This window comes from Oncorhynchus keta, chromosome 12 (genome assembly GCF_023373465.1).
Source record: "Oncorhynchus keta strain PuntledgeMale-10-30-2019 chromosome 12, Oket_V2, whole genome shotgun sequence".
Classification (NCBI taxonomy): domain Eukaryota; kingdom Metazoa; phylum Chordata; class Actinopteri; order Salmoniformes; family Salmonidae; genus Oncorhynchus; species Oncorhynchus keta.
Window position 1 is genome coordinate 5,883,129 of NC_068432.1, and position 15,935 is coordinate 5,899,063.

At 40.7% G+C, this 15,935-nt stretch overlaps 1 protein-coding gene across 1 annotated transcript; it reads right to left on the minus strand.

Moving 5' to 3' along the window:
- Positions 1–230: 230 nt before the first annotated feature.
- Positions 231–15,822, minus strand: LOC118390904 (GTP-binding protein SAR1b). Its single transcript, XM_035781652.1, has 7 exons — positions 15,639–15,822; positions 4,689–4,764; positions 3,835–3,954; positions 2,688–2,753; positions 2,497–2,600; positions 2,058–2,189; positions 231–1,813 (listed from the first exon to the last, which is right to left on the minus strand). The coding sequence occupies exons 2-7, from the start codon at positions 4,744–4,746 to the stop codon at positions 1,697–1,699; spliced, it is 597 nt and encodes a 198-aa protein (XP_035637545.1). The 5' UTR covers positions 4,747–4,764; positions 15,639–15,822; the 3' UTR covers positions 231–1,696.
- Positions 15,823–15,935: the final 113 nt, after the last annotated feature.

Sequence of the window (15,935 nt, forward strand, 5' to 3'; positions counted from 1 at the left end):
AATGTATACTTTTAATAACATATTTTAGCGAATACAACCACCAATCCCTTGTTGCTCGTACAACGTAAAGTGAGATTCAATTAGTTCCGGGATCCTTGGGACAGCCCCACCATAAACCCTTACCATTTAAATTGTCAACTTCCATGACAGCCCAGAAAACGAAGGTGTCATTTCTAGTGACAGTCAAGCGACCGAGCCACTCCAAAATAACTGTTGGTTACGGACCACTGTTAACCTGTTATTCATTGCAAACATTTATTACAATTTATGATGCAAACAGAGTCTCTCTCTTATCGGAACAGCTCATGGAATACGAGAGATTAAAGAGATAGAACAAAAAAAAATATTATGCGCCATTCAATTATGGTTCTGAAGAAAAAACAACACGTTTTGAGATAAGCACTCAATTCTTAACATTGTAATTTGGCATTTCCTCCCTCGTGTTGTACTTCTGTAGATGGTCATTCAAAATCAAAGAACAAGGCATGCATAAGTTTTTTTATAAAGCACATTGATCAAGGAAACCGCGTATAAAAAAAAAAATCTATGGTGGGCATGTACATTCTTTCTTATAGGTTTTCATATGCCTATCCATTCCCACTCATGGACTATTCCTCATATCTTACTTGGTCAATATATTCATCCTGTTCGTGTCTGCTCAGGGAACTCATCAGTAAAATGGCTTTATAACATTGACAACTACGAGATGTTACATGAAACCAACCACTTTTTACTGCATGTTATTTTCAATCATTTAATTCAGTTAAATATCTTTCTGATCTTGTCTGCTAGCTAACAATTTCAACTTCGAACCTCAGACTCAAAAAGAGATTGTTATATAGCCAATAGTTACTTTCCTTTTCCTTCTTCCCATTGTGATCCATGGTCCTTTCTACTATCTTGTGGTCCTCAGGCATGGTGCGACGAGAGGGCCATGCTGCCTACAACCCGTTGGCCTACCTACACTCATGTCCTGGAGCCTGGGAATAGTCATTGCAGTGTTGATGAAATGTGATCTTGAAATGCCATTAAGTGACATCTTAAGGAATGTAACTTTTCCCCCAATACATTAATGTAGATCAATGCAGGGCTCTGTATTATAAGAGTTTGACAGAGCCACAGAAGGGCGAGTACGGTGGTCTACATTTCTTTCTATGTTTACTGAAATAAATGTTTAAAAAAATATAGGATAAAGAAACAAAAATGAACGAAACATGATTAAACACGAGTCACATCTGCATGTTTTCTTTCAAGTTTAAAAAAATATGTATTGCGACGTGTACAACTACTCAGCTCTGTCTCACTGCTCAAAATGTGACGGAAGGGTACGGTGGGCCTATACCATTAGATTAATGTACAGATTTAGAGTTAGAATGCATTTACCACACCAACAGATGTCACGGGGGGAGGCGAAAAGATTGAAACAAAATAGAAAAGATTCATCAGTTAGAATTTTTTTTCAACGGTTCTGCAGAATCAATGCTATGTTAATTCTCTTAGAAAAAGAGAGTAAAGGAAGAAAAAAAAGCCACACAAAAAATGTTCCGGAGACCAATAAAAGTCTATTGGGTTCAAGTTGTACTGTTTTTTTTCTGATAGTGGAGGCAGACTTTATAAACCAAACATGGGACTGAGTGTGGTGGCGGTGGTGGTAGAAGTGGGGAGTCTCCCTGTCGCGCCTCCTCCTGCCGGGGTTCTAGTCGATGTACTGGGAGAGCCAGCGGAAGCCCTCCCCGTAGCCCTGCCTCTTCAGCACGCTGCACATGAACAACTCCAGTGGTCTCGTGTTCAACTCCTTCATGGGAATGTTGCCCTGGAGACCAGACAAACATCATTCAAATGCATGGTTGTTCTAACCACCTGTGGCTCTGTTTTTGTTCTTCCTTTGTTTTAAAAATCATATCTATGTTAAGAGGTAGGCTGTTCAACAGGATATTGCTTTGGTTACTGCTCGGGCCAAGAGTTCCCCAAAATGACCTGACAGGGTGAAACTCTTGTGATTTGTTGGGTGGCACAGTAGTATCAGTAGATGTGGGTTAGTGCAGTGATCTCCTCACCTTGCCCGTTGTCTGTCCATACAATCCAAACAGCTCACGCAGTCTCTCCTCGCTGATGGCTTCGTGTCTGTCAATCTTGTTGCCAAGGACCAGGATCGGCACATTTCCAATGGTCTCATCTGTCATTAGTGCCTGTGTGTACCACAAGACGGAGATGTCTGGTTAGTTATCACATTAATCCACACCAAACATGTCATGATGTAAGACATGATCTACCCATGAAACTTTTAGCAGTTACGACTTTGGAAACGGTAAAGAAACCATTCTTTCGTCGCACATATCCAAAGAAATCAGTACAAAACTGATGAACTGCTTATGAAAAGGCCATTTGTTTGGATAGAACATGTACGGTGGGTTTTTAAGTTGAAGTCGTTTTCAGGCCCATTTATCTTATTCATGGGGCCTTTTCAATGTCGTTGTGAAATTCATGATTACGCACATCAAGTTCTGTTTTGGACTCGGCCAATCTCGGGATGTCCAAGCAATCCACAAGGAAGACGATGCCGTTGATGGCGGGGAGGTAGTTTTTCCACACTCTGCGAGCTGTTTGACAAAGCGCACAAAGCAAAATAAATTAGCGCAGTACAGTTTTGCAGATCGACTTTCTCTCACACAGACAGTCATACATACCTTGTGCATGGCCTCCAAGGTCAAAGGTGGTGAAGGTCATGCCAGCAATCGTCAGCTCTTCCGAGGCTGGTGGGTAAAATGGGTCATAGTTACATTGGAAAACTACTACACAAGCTCGGTCAACTGGGTAACCATCAAATAGGTAGGACAAGAGTAAAAGTAGCCAGCGCTAGCTTTTTATGAACATCTGAGGGGCAGTGTTCATTTTGGCACTCTTGGATTTAGTCGTCTTTGTCATTATGTCACATTTTTGTCATTTGAATTATGATTTGGTGTTAGTTGTCAAAACGATGAAAACAGCGCGCCATTTTAGTAAACTAAATGCCCTTTCATTTTAGTCACATTACATGTGTATTGCCTCAATGACCGAGAGTAAACATAAATCACTGACTTTCATAGCCTTGTCCTACCAATATTTTTCTGCATTACATCAGATTCTCTTCCCAACAGCTGAAATATGACAAACATAAGAAAAATCTGGCCATGTAAATTCCTATTGTAGCCTACATAGATATTGCACATTACATACAAAACACAGAGACAGACAAGAGAGAGGAGCAATCACCAGATGGCAAAGTATTGTGTGACTGGTTAGCTATGGGGAAAGAAGAGAGTCGCCTTCGCAATGTGTCTAATCGGAGGCCGAGCGGAGCATGTCTGCCCATATTCATCGCTTGCTCCCCAGCCGATGTAGGCTGTGCGCGTCCTTCCCGCCGCTGAACAGAACTGCGAAGCACATCTGTGCTGCTAAAATCAAAAACATTGTACTCATCACTGAAAAGCTCTTAATCTCTCAGAAAAACTCTTGTCCAGTCCACTTACTAGTCAGATTTTAGTCACAGAGAAGTCTCATCTCAGTCAACTGATAGGAAAAAAATCATTTTCATTTATATTTTTGTCAGTCTATTTATTTAGTCAGTTATAGTCTAGTCAATTAGCACAAATTATAAAAAGAAAAAAAAATAGGTGTTGAACAAATATTTTAGTCACTATTTTTGTTGGAATTATCACTGAGGAGAAGATCATACTTGGGATTGATTGTTGAACTATTAGGCCTGTTCATAAGCAACTGTCTGTTTCCTTATAGCTCTCGATGGGTACGTTTATAGGAAAATTACACAAATGTGACTATAAAAGATTTACTCACTTGGATGTAAAGTTGGCACATGCTGTCCCAATCTGTCATCTTTGAGCATGTGCAGTAGCGTTGTCTTGCCAGCATTGTCCAGTCCAAGAAATACTAACTTGCCCGATTTCTTGTACAGTCCTAAAATATAATAAATGTATCAAACAAATATTTCTGAAATGTTTTTGTACATTGAAAGTTAAGAAGCTTCCTATCACCTTGCCCTGTCAATAATTGTTGACTTTCCTTTGCCTAACAATGTATTCACAATGAAACCAAATCATTGGAAACTCTTCTCAGCAACAAAATAAGTCAAACTTGAAAGTGTCGAAGTAACAAGTTTAGACTTGCTGTCAGGTATGCATAACCTATAGTGAACAAGCTTTGTCATTTCTATCCGAGTGAGCTCTGAGGCCTAGCCGTCATCATTACTCCACACCACTGGAACATCAGCACTACCTGTTTAACAAGTTAAGCAGGAGTGTCACCACGCCTCTCGGGGATGAGAGCTAGCTAGTGTCACAGAAACTAGAGGGCTCTAGAGAGGGAGGCTAAAGCGAGCTGTAGCAGCAGCCTCTTGTTTGTGTTTCACTGTAGCTTGGCAGTGGGCAGGCACATTGTCAAACACCTAGGCCTAGTCCTATACTACTCAAAATCAGTTACCATGTTCAACCACAAGAGGGACAAGATGGATTTAAAGGAACGACAGACAGTACCACACTCGTTGGCATTCTTTAGAACAGGTGGCGATTGGGAAAACCAAGAAATAAACAGAAAAGGTATCAGTACTGAGTAGCTTAAGAACCATCTTCCTATACAAGCCATTCAGAGGACAGTATTGAAAGTGTAATAGGTGAAGTTTAGATAGTACTTACCTAGAAACTGCAGTACGCTACTGAAACCACTATAAATCCAATCAAATATGAAGGACATATCCGGAGCTGGTGAATCCTGTAAGACCGTAAGAACAGAGGCTATGAACAACAGGCATGCAAGAACAGAGGCTATGAACAACAGGCATGCAAGAACAGAGGCTATGAACAACAGGCATGCAAGAACAGAGGCTATGAACAACAGGCATGCAAGAACAGAGGCTATGAACAACAGGCATGCAAGAACAGAGGCTATGAACAACAGGCATGCAAGAACAGAGGCTATGAACAACAGGCATGCAAGAACAGAGGCTATGAACAACAGGCATGCAAGAACAGAGGCTATGAACAACAGGCATGCAAGAACAGAGGCTATGAACAACAGGCATGCAAGAACAGAGGCTATCAACAACAGGCATGCAAGAACAGAGGCTATCAACAACAGGCATGCAAGAACAGAGGCTATGAACAACAGGCATGTAAGAACAGAGGCTATGAACAACAGGCATGTAAGAACAGAGGCTATGAACAACAGGCATGCAAGAACAGAGGCTATGAACAACAGGCATGCAAGAACAGAGGCTATGAACAACAGGCATGCAATAACAGAGGCTATGAACAACAGGCATGCAAGAACAGAGGCTATGAACAACAGACATGTAAGAACAGTACATGTTAAAACGTTTGATTAATTACTTGGCCCTGATCTTCCTTAGAAACAAAAAATATTAAGATCTAGGCCTACTGGAAGCTAGAACACAAGAGCAGTTTCCCCAATCAACCCCAAATAAGGAGCCATTTTAGATCAACAATAAAAAAAATAGTTGGTGCTTTCAAGACAACTGGGAACTCTGGAAAAAATACAAGGTCAAATCATGACATCAGTGATCTTTGTCGGAAAGCTCCACAAAGAGGCCTGAGTTCCCTAGATGGAATTCCGAGTTAGATAACCGTTAACTACTTTCCCCCCCAGTCTGAGCTTGTTTTATTCAGAGTTCCCAGTTGTCTTGAAAGCACTGAAGTTGGAAATTTCAGAGTTGTTTTAAATGCGGCATGACCCAACAGTGAAGAGATAAGGCTATTAGTTATCCCGGATTCCAAAACTGTTGATCAACAATCTATCAGTCATGGGCACCTTCCTAATATTGAGTTGCGCCCCTTTTGCCCTCAGAACAGCCTCAAGTCATTGAGGATTGACACTACAAGGTGTCGAAAGCATTACACAGAGGCATGCTAGCCCATGTTGACTCCAATGTGTCCCATAGTTGTCAAGTTAGCTAGATGTTCTTTGGATGGTGAACCATTCTTGATACACACGGGAAACTGTTGAGCTTGAAACCCAGCAGTGTTTCAGTTCATGATACACACAAACCGGTGCGCCTGGCATCTTGCCCATTCAGTCTCTGAATGGCACACATACACAATCCATATCTCAATTGTAACACGACTTAAAAATCCTTTAATCATCTGCTCCCCTTTATCTACACTGTGACTGAAGTGGATTTAATATGTGAAATTAATAAGCGATGATATCGTTCACCTTGTCAATCTGTCATGGAAAGAGCAGGTCTTCCTAATGTTTCGTATACTCAGTGTATAAGACACCATTATTATAATGTATTTAAATGTAACATATTACAGAAGGGGGGAGTGGCCATATACAGTTGAAGTCGGAAGTTTACATACACCTTAGCCAAGTACATTTAAACTCAGTTTAAACTCTAGTAAAAATTCCCTGTCTAGGTAAGTTAGGAGCACCACTTTATTTTAAGAATGTGACATGTCAAAATAATAGGAGAGAATATAATTTATTTCAGCTTTTATTTATTTAATCACATTCCCAGTGGGTCAGAAGTTTACATAGATTTAATTAGTATTTGGTAGCATTGCCTTTAAATAGTTGAACTTAGGTCAAATGTTTTGTGTTGCCTTCCACAAGCTTTCCACAATAAGTTGGGTGAATTTTGGCCCATTCCTCCTGACAGAGCTGGTGTAACTGAGTCAGGTTTGTAGGCCTCCTTGCTCGCACACGCTTTTTCAGTTCTGCCCACAAATTTTCTATAGGATTGAAGTCAGGGCTTTGTGATGGCCACGCCAATACCTTGACTTTGTTGTCCTTAAGCCATTTTGCCACAACTTTGGAAGTCTGCTTGGGGTCATTGTCCATTTTGAAGACCCATTTGCGACCAAGCTTTAACTTCCTGACTGATTTCTTGAGATGTTGCTTCAATATATCCACATAATTTTCCTGCCATCTATTTTGTGAAGTGCACCAAATCCTCCTGCAGCAAAGCACCCCCACAACATGATGCTGCCACCCCTGTGCTTCCCGGTTGGGGTGGTGTTCTTCGGTTTGCAAGCCTCCCCCTTTCTCCTCCAAACATAACAATGGTCATTATGGCCAAACAGTTCTATTTTTGTTTCATCAGACCAGAGGACATTTCTCCAAAAAGTATGTATCTTTGTCCCCATGTGCAGTTGCAAACCGTAGTCTGTCTTTTTTAAATGGCGGTTGTGGAGCAGTGGCCTCTTCCTTGATGAGCGGCCTTTCAGGTTATGTCGATATAGGACTCGTTTTACTGTGGATATAGATACTTTTGTACCTGTTTCCTCCAGCATCTTCACAAGGTCCTTTGCTGTTGTTCTGGGATTGATTTGCACTTTTCACATCAAAGTACGTTCATCTCTAGGAGACCGAACACGTCTCCTTCCTGAGCGATATGACAGCTGCGTGGTCCCATGATGTTTATACTTGCGTACTATTGTTTGTACAGATGAACGTGGTACCTTCGGGCATTTGGAAATTACTCCCAAGGATGAAACAGACTTATGGAGGTCTATAATGTTTTTTTCTGATGTCTTGGCTGATTTCTTTTGATTTTCCCATGTCAAGCAAAGAGGCACTGAGTTTGAAGGTAGGCCATGAAATACATCCACAGGTACACCTCCAATTGACTCAAATTATGTCAATTAGCCTGTCAGATGCCCAATAATTTAATGTTCATTTCTCTACCATAAGATGCCTCCGTCAGTTTAGAGAATTTGTCAATACGATCAACTGGCCTCAGACCACGCAAACCCAGGCACTTTTGCAGGGAAAAACTAATTCTGATTGTCTGGGCGTGGCTCCCAAGTGGGTGGGTCTACGCCCTCTTATGCCCCTGCCCAGTCATGTAAAATCCATAGATTAATTGTAAATTGTGTTTATATTTTTGTTCAGTATATAACTTGTATATTAAAAAAAATAAAGTATGTGGACACCTGCTCATCCAACATCTCATTCCAAATCCATGGCATTATTATGGGGTTTGTCCCCCCTTTGCTGCTATAACAACCCCCGCTCTCCTGGGAAGGCTTTCCACTAGATGTTGGAACATTGCTGCAGGGACTTGCTTCCATTCAGCCACAAGAGCATTAGTGAGGTTGGGCAATTCGGCCTGGCTCGCAGTCGGTGTTCCAATTCATCCAAAAGGTGTTCGATGGGAATGAGCTCAGGGCTCTGTGCTGGCCAGTCAAGTTATTCCACATAGATCTCGACAAACCATTTCTGTATGGACCTTGCTTTGTGCACGGGGCATTGTCATGCTGAAACAGCAAGGGACATTCCCCAAACGGTTGCCACAAAGTGTCACATTAAGATTTCTCGTCACTGGAACTAAGGGGCCTAGACCGAACCATGGAAAACATCCCCAGATCATTATTCCTCCGCCACCAAACTTTACAGTTGGCACTATGGATTGGGACAGGTAGCTTTCTTCTGGCATCCGAACAAACCCAGATTTGTCAGTCAGACTGCCAGATAGCGGATGACCATTGTTGCTCCTTGACGTTCCCACTCCACAATAATAGCACTTACATTTGACGGTGACAGCTCTATAGCAGGGCACAAATTTGATGAACTGACTTTTTGGAAAGGTGGCATCCTATGCCACGTTGATAGTCACTGAACTCTTCAGTAAGGCCATTCTACTGTCAGCAACAGGTTTAATTCAAATAGCCAAATCCACTACTTTGAAGGGGTGTCCACAAGTGAAAACAAACTTGCGTATAAAGGCCTTTTACAAAAAGTCCCACGGTTACCTAACATAATTAAAAACTTTAAGCATACAAGTTACCACACCCGGTCTTAGGGATTGCCAACTATGGAAATTCCTCTATCGAGTTAGGTAAATCAGCTTTTAATTTCCTTCACCTTATTTAAAATGTTCCTAAATTTGATGTTTCGGTGCAATTCAAAAAGATAATTGAGGACTTTATTATTGATGAATGTGTTTATGACCATGTTGTTCTTTCTACTTGCATTTTGTATTTACATTTTGATGTGTGTATTTTCTGTCATTTATGTCATTCAGGACTCATCCATAAGAGACCTTAGTGTCAGTATGACTCCCTGATAAACTAAAGGTTAAATAAAATATGGTATCTGAGTGAGTAACAAAATCTACATCTGGAACCAGGGGAAGCATCAGTGACAGAGGCAAAGTAATTTGGCATAATTAGTCTATTAGCCTATATTTGTGTTTCCAAAAGTAGACTAACAACCATCCTAGAATCAAGGTCCTACAAGACTTTAGAATCCCTGCAATCCGAGTTCAGCATGTGGAACGCGGTGCGTGTCACATCGTCGCAAGGAGAGTCTCATCTGAAGGATTTAGCAACATGTGATAAGAACAATTACAATCAATGGCAACCCTCAGGAAGTATAATCTTGTTCCAGTGAGACTCAATGGACAGAAGTACAGACAGTTCAGACCAATGTTCACAGTCTCTTTCCTAACAGCCAAGACACGTGCTCATGAACATGGCCTCAACGACACTGACTCAGAGCCTGATGATGTGGACCATGGGCCTTGTAAATGGATAATCCCAATCAGGTTTAGTTAGCTAACATTAGCCTATTATACTTTCCATTAATAAATACATGCAAGATACAAACCTAATGTTCTGCCATAATCATTCTAGCATGGAAAGGCTGCACAGGGAACCTTTTAAACTTTGACTAAACTAACAAACCAATGGCCATATATGTGCATGCAGCTTCAGTAATGCAACATAAAATGCCATTCACAGTCAAAAGGTAGGCTCCCAACACCTCTACATAAATACCTCCAGTGAGCACTGAGCAGGAGATTTATATATTTTTTTTTTAAAGGTCAAAATGGACACGCCTACTCAAGGGTTTTTATTTTTTTTACTAATTTTCCACATTGTACAATAATAGTGAAGACACCCTAACTATATAATAACGTCGAATCATGTAGTCAGCAAAAAAAGAGGAAGTGTTAAATCAAAATATATTTGAGATTCTTCAAAGTAGCCACCCTTTGCCTTGATGACAGCTTTGCACACTCTTGCCAATTTCTCAACCAGCTTCATGAGGTAGTCACCTGGAATGCATTTAAATTAACAGGTGTGCCTTGTTAAAGGTACATTTGTGGAATTTATTTACTTCTTAATGCGTTTGAGCCCTTCAGTTGTGTTGTGACACGGTAGGGGTGGTATACAGAACTGTTGGCTCAAACGCATAGTTTTGAAGTCTTCACTATTATTCCACAATGTAGAAAACAGTCAAAAATAAAGAAAAACCCTTGAATGAGTAGGTGTCCAAACGTTTGACTGGTATTGTATATTTGAAATAAAAAGAGGCCTGAGCTGGTAATTTTACTGTGACTTTTGTCTCAGACTCAACTGTCTCCCCGTCTAGCGTGCACCACAATGCGCCCGGCAGGCTGGCTGACCTGTGACCAGTTGTGCAACGTGCAAACAGCTCCAGGGCTAAAGTATATGGGAGCCAAAGGTCAAGACCATGCAAATACAACTGAACTACACATCAGCAGGAGCTCTCCCCTTTGCCCTGGCTGCTGCTGACACACTGTGGGTTGGAGGATGTGTGTGTGACGTGATCCAGTGGAAGCAAAAGATCTACTGGCAAAATTTCTGAATTGGAGTGCCTGTGTAAACACAGCCAAGTAAATACCCTACTCTAGAACAGTTTAGCAGGGAAGCCAGGATATTTGGTAGAGATGTACCACACCGGCTTCTAGTATTTTCCAACTATCAAAGCAAGAGAGCAGAGCCCTACGCTAAACAACCTCTGACTTATCATACCAGTCTGATTTTACATAATTACGTCAATGGATGCTCAAAAAAGTCACAGCAGTAGTCGTCATGGAGATAGTATTCTATGGTGTTATATGTTCAACTTCATTCTGTTAATTCCCCTGAACATCAGTCCTTTTAAACATGTAATTGATCAATCTAGGCCCAACAATAATATTTACAGCATCTAGCCTAGCCAAAAGAAAAATCAGAAGTAGTGACACCTCTGCAAAATGTTGTATGATATTTCAATATTAAGGCCAGAGGGCATTGAGGTGCAGGAACAGAAGTGTACTAAGATTATATAAAAAAATATACTTCCAGTAGGACATCAGACTACCTGACAGATCTATTTACCAGGCCAGCTGGCTCGTGTTCTCACCTTTTTCCTAGAGTCTCTTAAATAGGAGAACGTGAATTCAACTCAAACATAACCTACAGGTTATGACAGCTAGAGATAACTTACAAACACTGATCAATCAAGTCACTGTTTTCAGCTCTAAGCTTTCTATCCCTAACAGAAGTTGAGGTGAGAGCAGATTGCTCTAGAAAAGCCATAGCTACTATATACATGGGGGAAAGAAAATACAATAAACAAATCCAGATTATAAAACAGTTTTTTGGGATGCTGATTGCCACAACTCCAGCACAGAGTTATGGCACCACAATCTCAGCATTCTCCAGGTTCCATTTATCAATGCACACCCACTGTCCCAATTCCCAGCCAGTCAATTTATAAACTTAATCTCCCCTGGAAAAAAGCATTGAGACAATATTTCTCTATGCTACTAGGCTAACATTTGGGTTGTCTTAACCTTGCTGTCTGCTTCTCTGACCTGTGGAACAATGTTGCAGTTTTTTTGACAGCTTCTCTGGCCAGGCAAATTCATTTAGCAGGATACTTTTTTAAAACTTTTATTTTACTAAGGCAAGTCAGTTAAGAACAAATTATTACTTACAATGACAGCCTACCGGGGAACAGTGGGTTAACTGCCTTGTTCAGGGACAGAACGACAGATTCTTACCGTGTCAGCTCAGGGATTCGATCTAGCAGCCTTTCGGGTTACTGGCCCAACGCTCAAACCACTAGGCTACCTGCCGCCCCAGACATATTTCATAATAAATCAACTAAAGCGCACATATCTTGCCGTCATTTCGGCTGCTTGATGTGATTGTGTTAGCTTTAGTTGGCAAGCTAGCAAAGGAGAAGTAGCTAGCCTGCATAGCTACATGTTAATGATTTGTCAGCTAATGTGCGTGAGCGCATCCATGGGGCAGAAGTCAGGGTGTTGTGATTCTCGGTGGCTAGATTGCTAGCAAGAATGACAAGAAACTGCCATTTGGGGAATCATAAGTGGCTCGTTTCTTCTCTTTCTTGATACCATGTCTTGTTTTGACAGATTATGTCAATGCTAATAGGGCCCCAAATTCGCTAGCTAGCCAACCATCTACTGTAAGTATTTATTTGAGAGGAAACAAGTGCTCATTGTGCAAATGTATTTATATTTTATTGAAACTATTGGAGACCAAATATAGCTTACACGTTGTCAACAATCTAAGCCAACCCTGTCTGTTTTGCACCATATTTGTGGACGAGTCAGTTGTTGATAAACAACCAACCCGTCTATTTGGCTAGCAACTTGAGAATCTGTAAACTAACGACTGGCTTTTGCCCAGACTATTTTGTATGGTGGAAGGATAAAATAAAATGAATTTACTCAATATAATAATATTTTTCATATTAACGATTTTCACCCTCCAGACATTATTTCCTAAAGGACTTAATGATGAAATGCCTATGTATGTAATGTTGTGAATTTCAACATGAATGATGTGCCTATTGAAGATTACTCTGTTTTTCGTACGATGACTCAATGACTTATGTCTTCATTGTGGTTTTACAGACGTGTTTCATACACCTTATTTATACACTTCTGTAATATAAATTAAATGCATATTGTTATATTTGGTAGCACTTATTCGTTTTTCCTTTGCCTCCAACCCCCTTCGATGTGTGGAACGGATGTGGGTGGGACTAGGTCTACATAAGGGTGCAAATGACAAAATTCACAAAAGCTCTGACGGAGGCCGATACGTAAGCTTATTAAAGATCAGTGATACTATCAAGAGCAGTGTGCGGTTTCCTGTTTCCTTCATCGTATGGTGGAAGAATAAAATAAAACTAATGTTTTTCATATAAACATAAAATCTTTGAACATGTTGGCAAGCGTTTTATAAAAGCAATAAGGCCCTCGAACACAGGAATTATCAAAAATAACACCCCCTAAGGGCTCTTTACACGGCCCTTGGCTTCACCTCGCCTAAAAACAGCCTTTAGTCAGGAGTTATTCACACGATAATTCCCATGTTCTCATGCCTTGATGCTTAAGTATAATCTGTATCAATCTAATATGAAATGCTTAACAGTCATGGTTATAATCAGAAGACAAAAGACAATTGCACAGTGTCAGACACTAAATATATTAATCTCAAATGCCCACTAATTAATAGTAGTTGTCATAACATTGTTGATCTCACTCCTATCTAATCAATTAAATCATGTACCGTAATTTCCGGACTATAAGCCGCTACTTTATTCCCACGCTTTGAACCCCGCGGTTTATACAATGACGCGGCTAATTTATGGATTTTTCCCGCTTTCACAAGATTCATGCCGCCAAAAAACTGAGCACCGTCACATAATGTGACGTAAATCGAGCGCGCTCAAACTTCCCATCATTCTGATTACGGTAGTAATTTTGTCACCCTCATCATGGCAAAGACACAGAGAAATGCATATGATGCAGCTTTCAAGTTGAAGGCGATCGATCTGGCTGTTGGAAAAGGAAATAGAGCTGCTGCACGGGAGCTTGGCCTTAATGAGTCGATGATAAGACGTTGGAAAGCAGCGCGAGGAACTGACTCAGTGCAAAAAGACAACAACAGCTTTCAGAGGGAAGAAAAGCAGATGGCCCAAAGTATTTGCAGCCACTCGACATCAGTGTAAATCGTGCATTTAAGGTGGCGCTCCTTGTTCAGTGGGAGGCTTGGATGACAAGTGGGGAGATATCCTTCACTAAAACGGGCCGCATGCGAAGAGCAACTTATGGTCAAGTCTGCCAGTGGGTCCTGACAGCGTGGAGCATTGTCAAAAAATCCACTATCATCAACGGGTTTCGAAAGGCTGGACTGCTGCATGTTGAAGGGGCAGCATGAGCTCAGCGGGGTATTTGCCTCCGGATGAAAGTGACGAGAGCGACAATGAAAACGATCCAACATCGGATGAAGCAATTCTGAGGCTATTCAACTCTGACACCGAAGGAGATGGTTTCAGTGCACAGGAGGAGGAAGATAGTGACCAATTACTTTCTTGGTAGGCCACTGTTTAATTTTTGTTACAAGCCGTGTTTCGTTTAAAGGCTGTGTAAAGTTCATTTGTTTCAATGTACCGGTAGGCACCTGCGGCTTATAGACATGTGCGGCTTATTTATGTACAAAATACATATTTTTTAATAATTCAGTGGGTGCGGTTTATATTCAGGAGCTCTTAATAGTCCAGCAATTACGGTAATCAATCATCATTTAGAAGTAGGGGGGATTCAATATATGGCCAATAGAATTCAACATGGAGGAGAATCTGGGGTTATTTGACTGATTTAGTTATGTATAGTTTGGTGACTAACATTACGAGGAGAGGATATTTCTGTTAAGGTATCAACGTGTCAGACTTCAAATTAAAATACACATTTTGGCTAAAGGGAATTGGGTTCAACATTGCATAGGTACCGCGCACCTCACAAGAATTCACCAACTCACACACCTCAAAGGAATCTTATGTCATCAATACATATAGAGTTTGATTGTATTGACTCCAAAACAATTTAATTTCAGCTCGAAGGTGATCATAGCTATCAGATTTTTACGGCCTCTTGTGATGCTCCATTATCCGCTACTGGATATGTCCTGTTTGAATGAAGGACATTTTTATTATGAAAACGAATCCCTTTTTTGTTCAATGAATTAAGGCAACAATGTGTATACACCACCAGGTGTAGACACGTTTAGCCGAATCGAGAACGAAGATACTGTAGTATAGCCAAGTTAAGGTTGGTCGAAAGTTCTGTGTTATGCCGAACAGTAACTTACTTACCAATGCTGTAACAGCATCACATTATCCCGTTACAATCCGCTAACTACCTGACATTAAGGCATTTGTTTAATTGATGGTGCAAAATCACCATGATGAATATTATAGCAACGACCACTATGACCAGTTGGCTAGCTAACGTTTGGAAGCAATGCTAAAAGGATAGCGAGCTGTGAAAGTCACAAATTGTATTATTACGTTTAGCTGGCAGCGGAGGAGGAGTTGGTTTTATTCTCATTTAGCTAACTGGTTAACATTAAAATCAAGCTAACGACAACGTTGACATACACACGTAAGTTGCCATAGCGATTGGTTGGCCCTCTAGCTAGCTAAGTGGATTTGAATTCATAGATACGTGTCATTTTCGAAGTTAGCTACAGACATTAGCATCGAGCTAGTAGTGGGAGGGAGAAAACTAAAGTTAGCTGTATTGGCGTTAAAAGCGGTTTGTTACAACTAGAGAACATTTCTCAAGATAGTAAATCACATACTACTAATGGGCCTAATTTAAGGTTACCACATTATATTTCAAATTAAGACAAAACGTTAGCTAACTAACGTCAGCCGTAAACTACACACTTTGTTTTAGGCTTCCTGCTCAAATGACGTTAGCGTAAAGCTAACGTTAACAAGCAGTGTTGCCGTACGTTCAAATAAACTCACTGGCGCAAACGACATATTTGAAATAATTAATGCGAAACACTTACCCGTTAGCTATCTAAGTGTATATCAATTGACTAAATATGTTTTCTCTTAAAATCATGAAAATCGGCCTTCTGGTGAAATGAGAGTCCGCAATTCGCGTCTTCCTCTATACCTTCGTGTTTTGTTACAGAGCCACGACACAGCAATGGCTGTCCTCAGACCTTGCCGCTTCCTGTTTATGTTTCACAATCATCTTTCCGGTCGGAGAACAACAATATTAATAAAGTTCGTGCTCTCCTGTAATGAGAAGGTGTTAACATTTCAATACTTATGTTCATCAGGCCATATTGTACAAACAA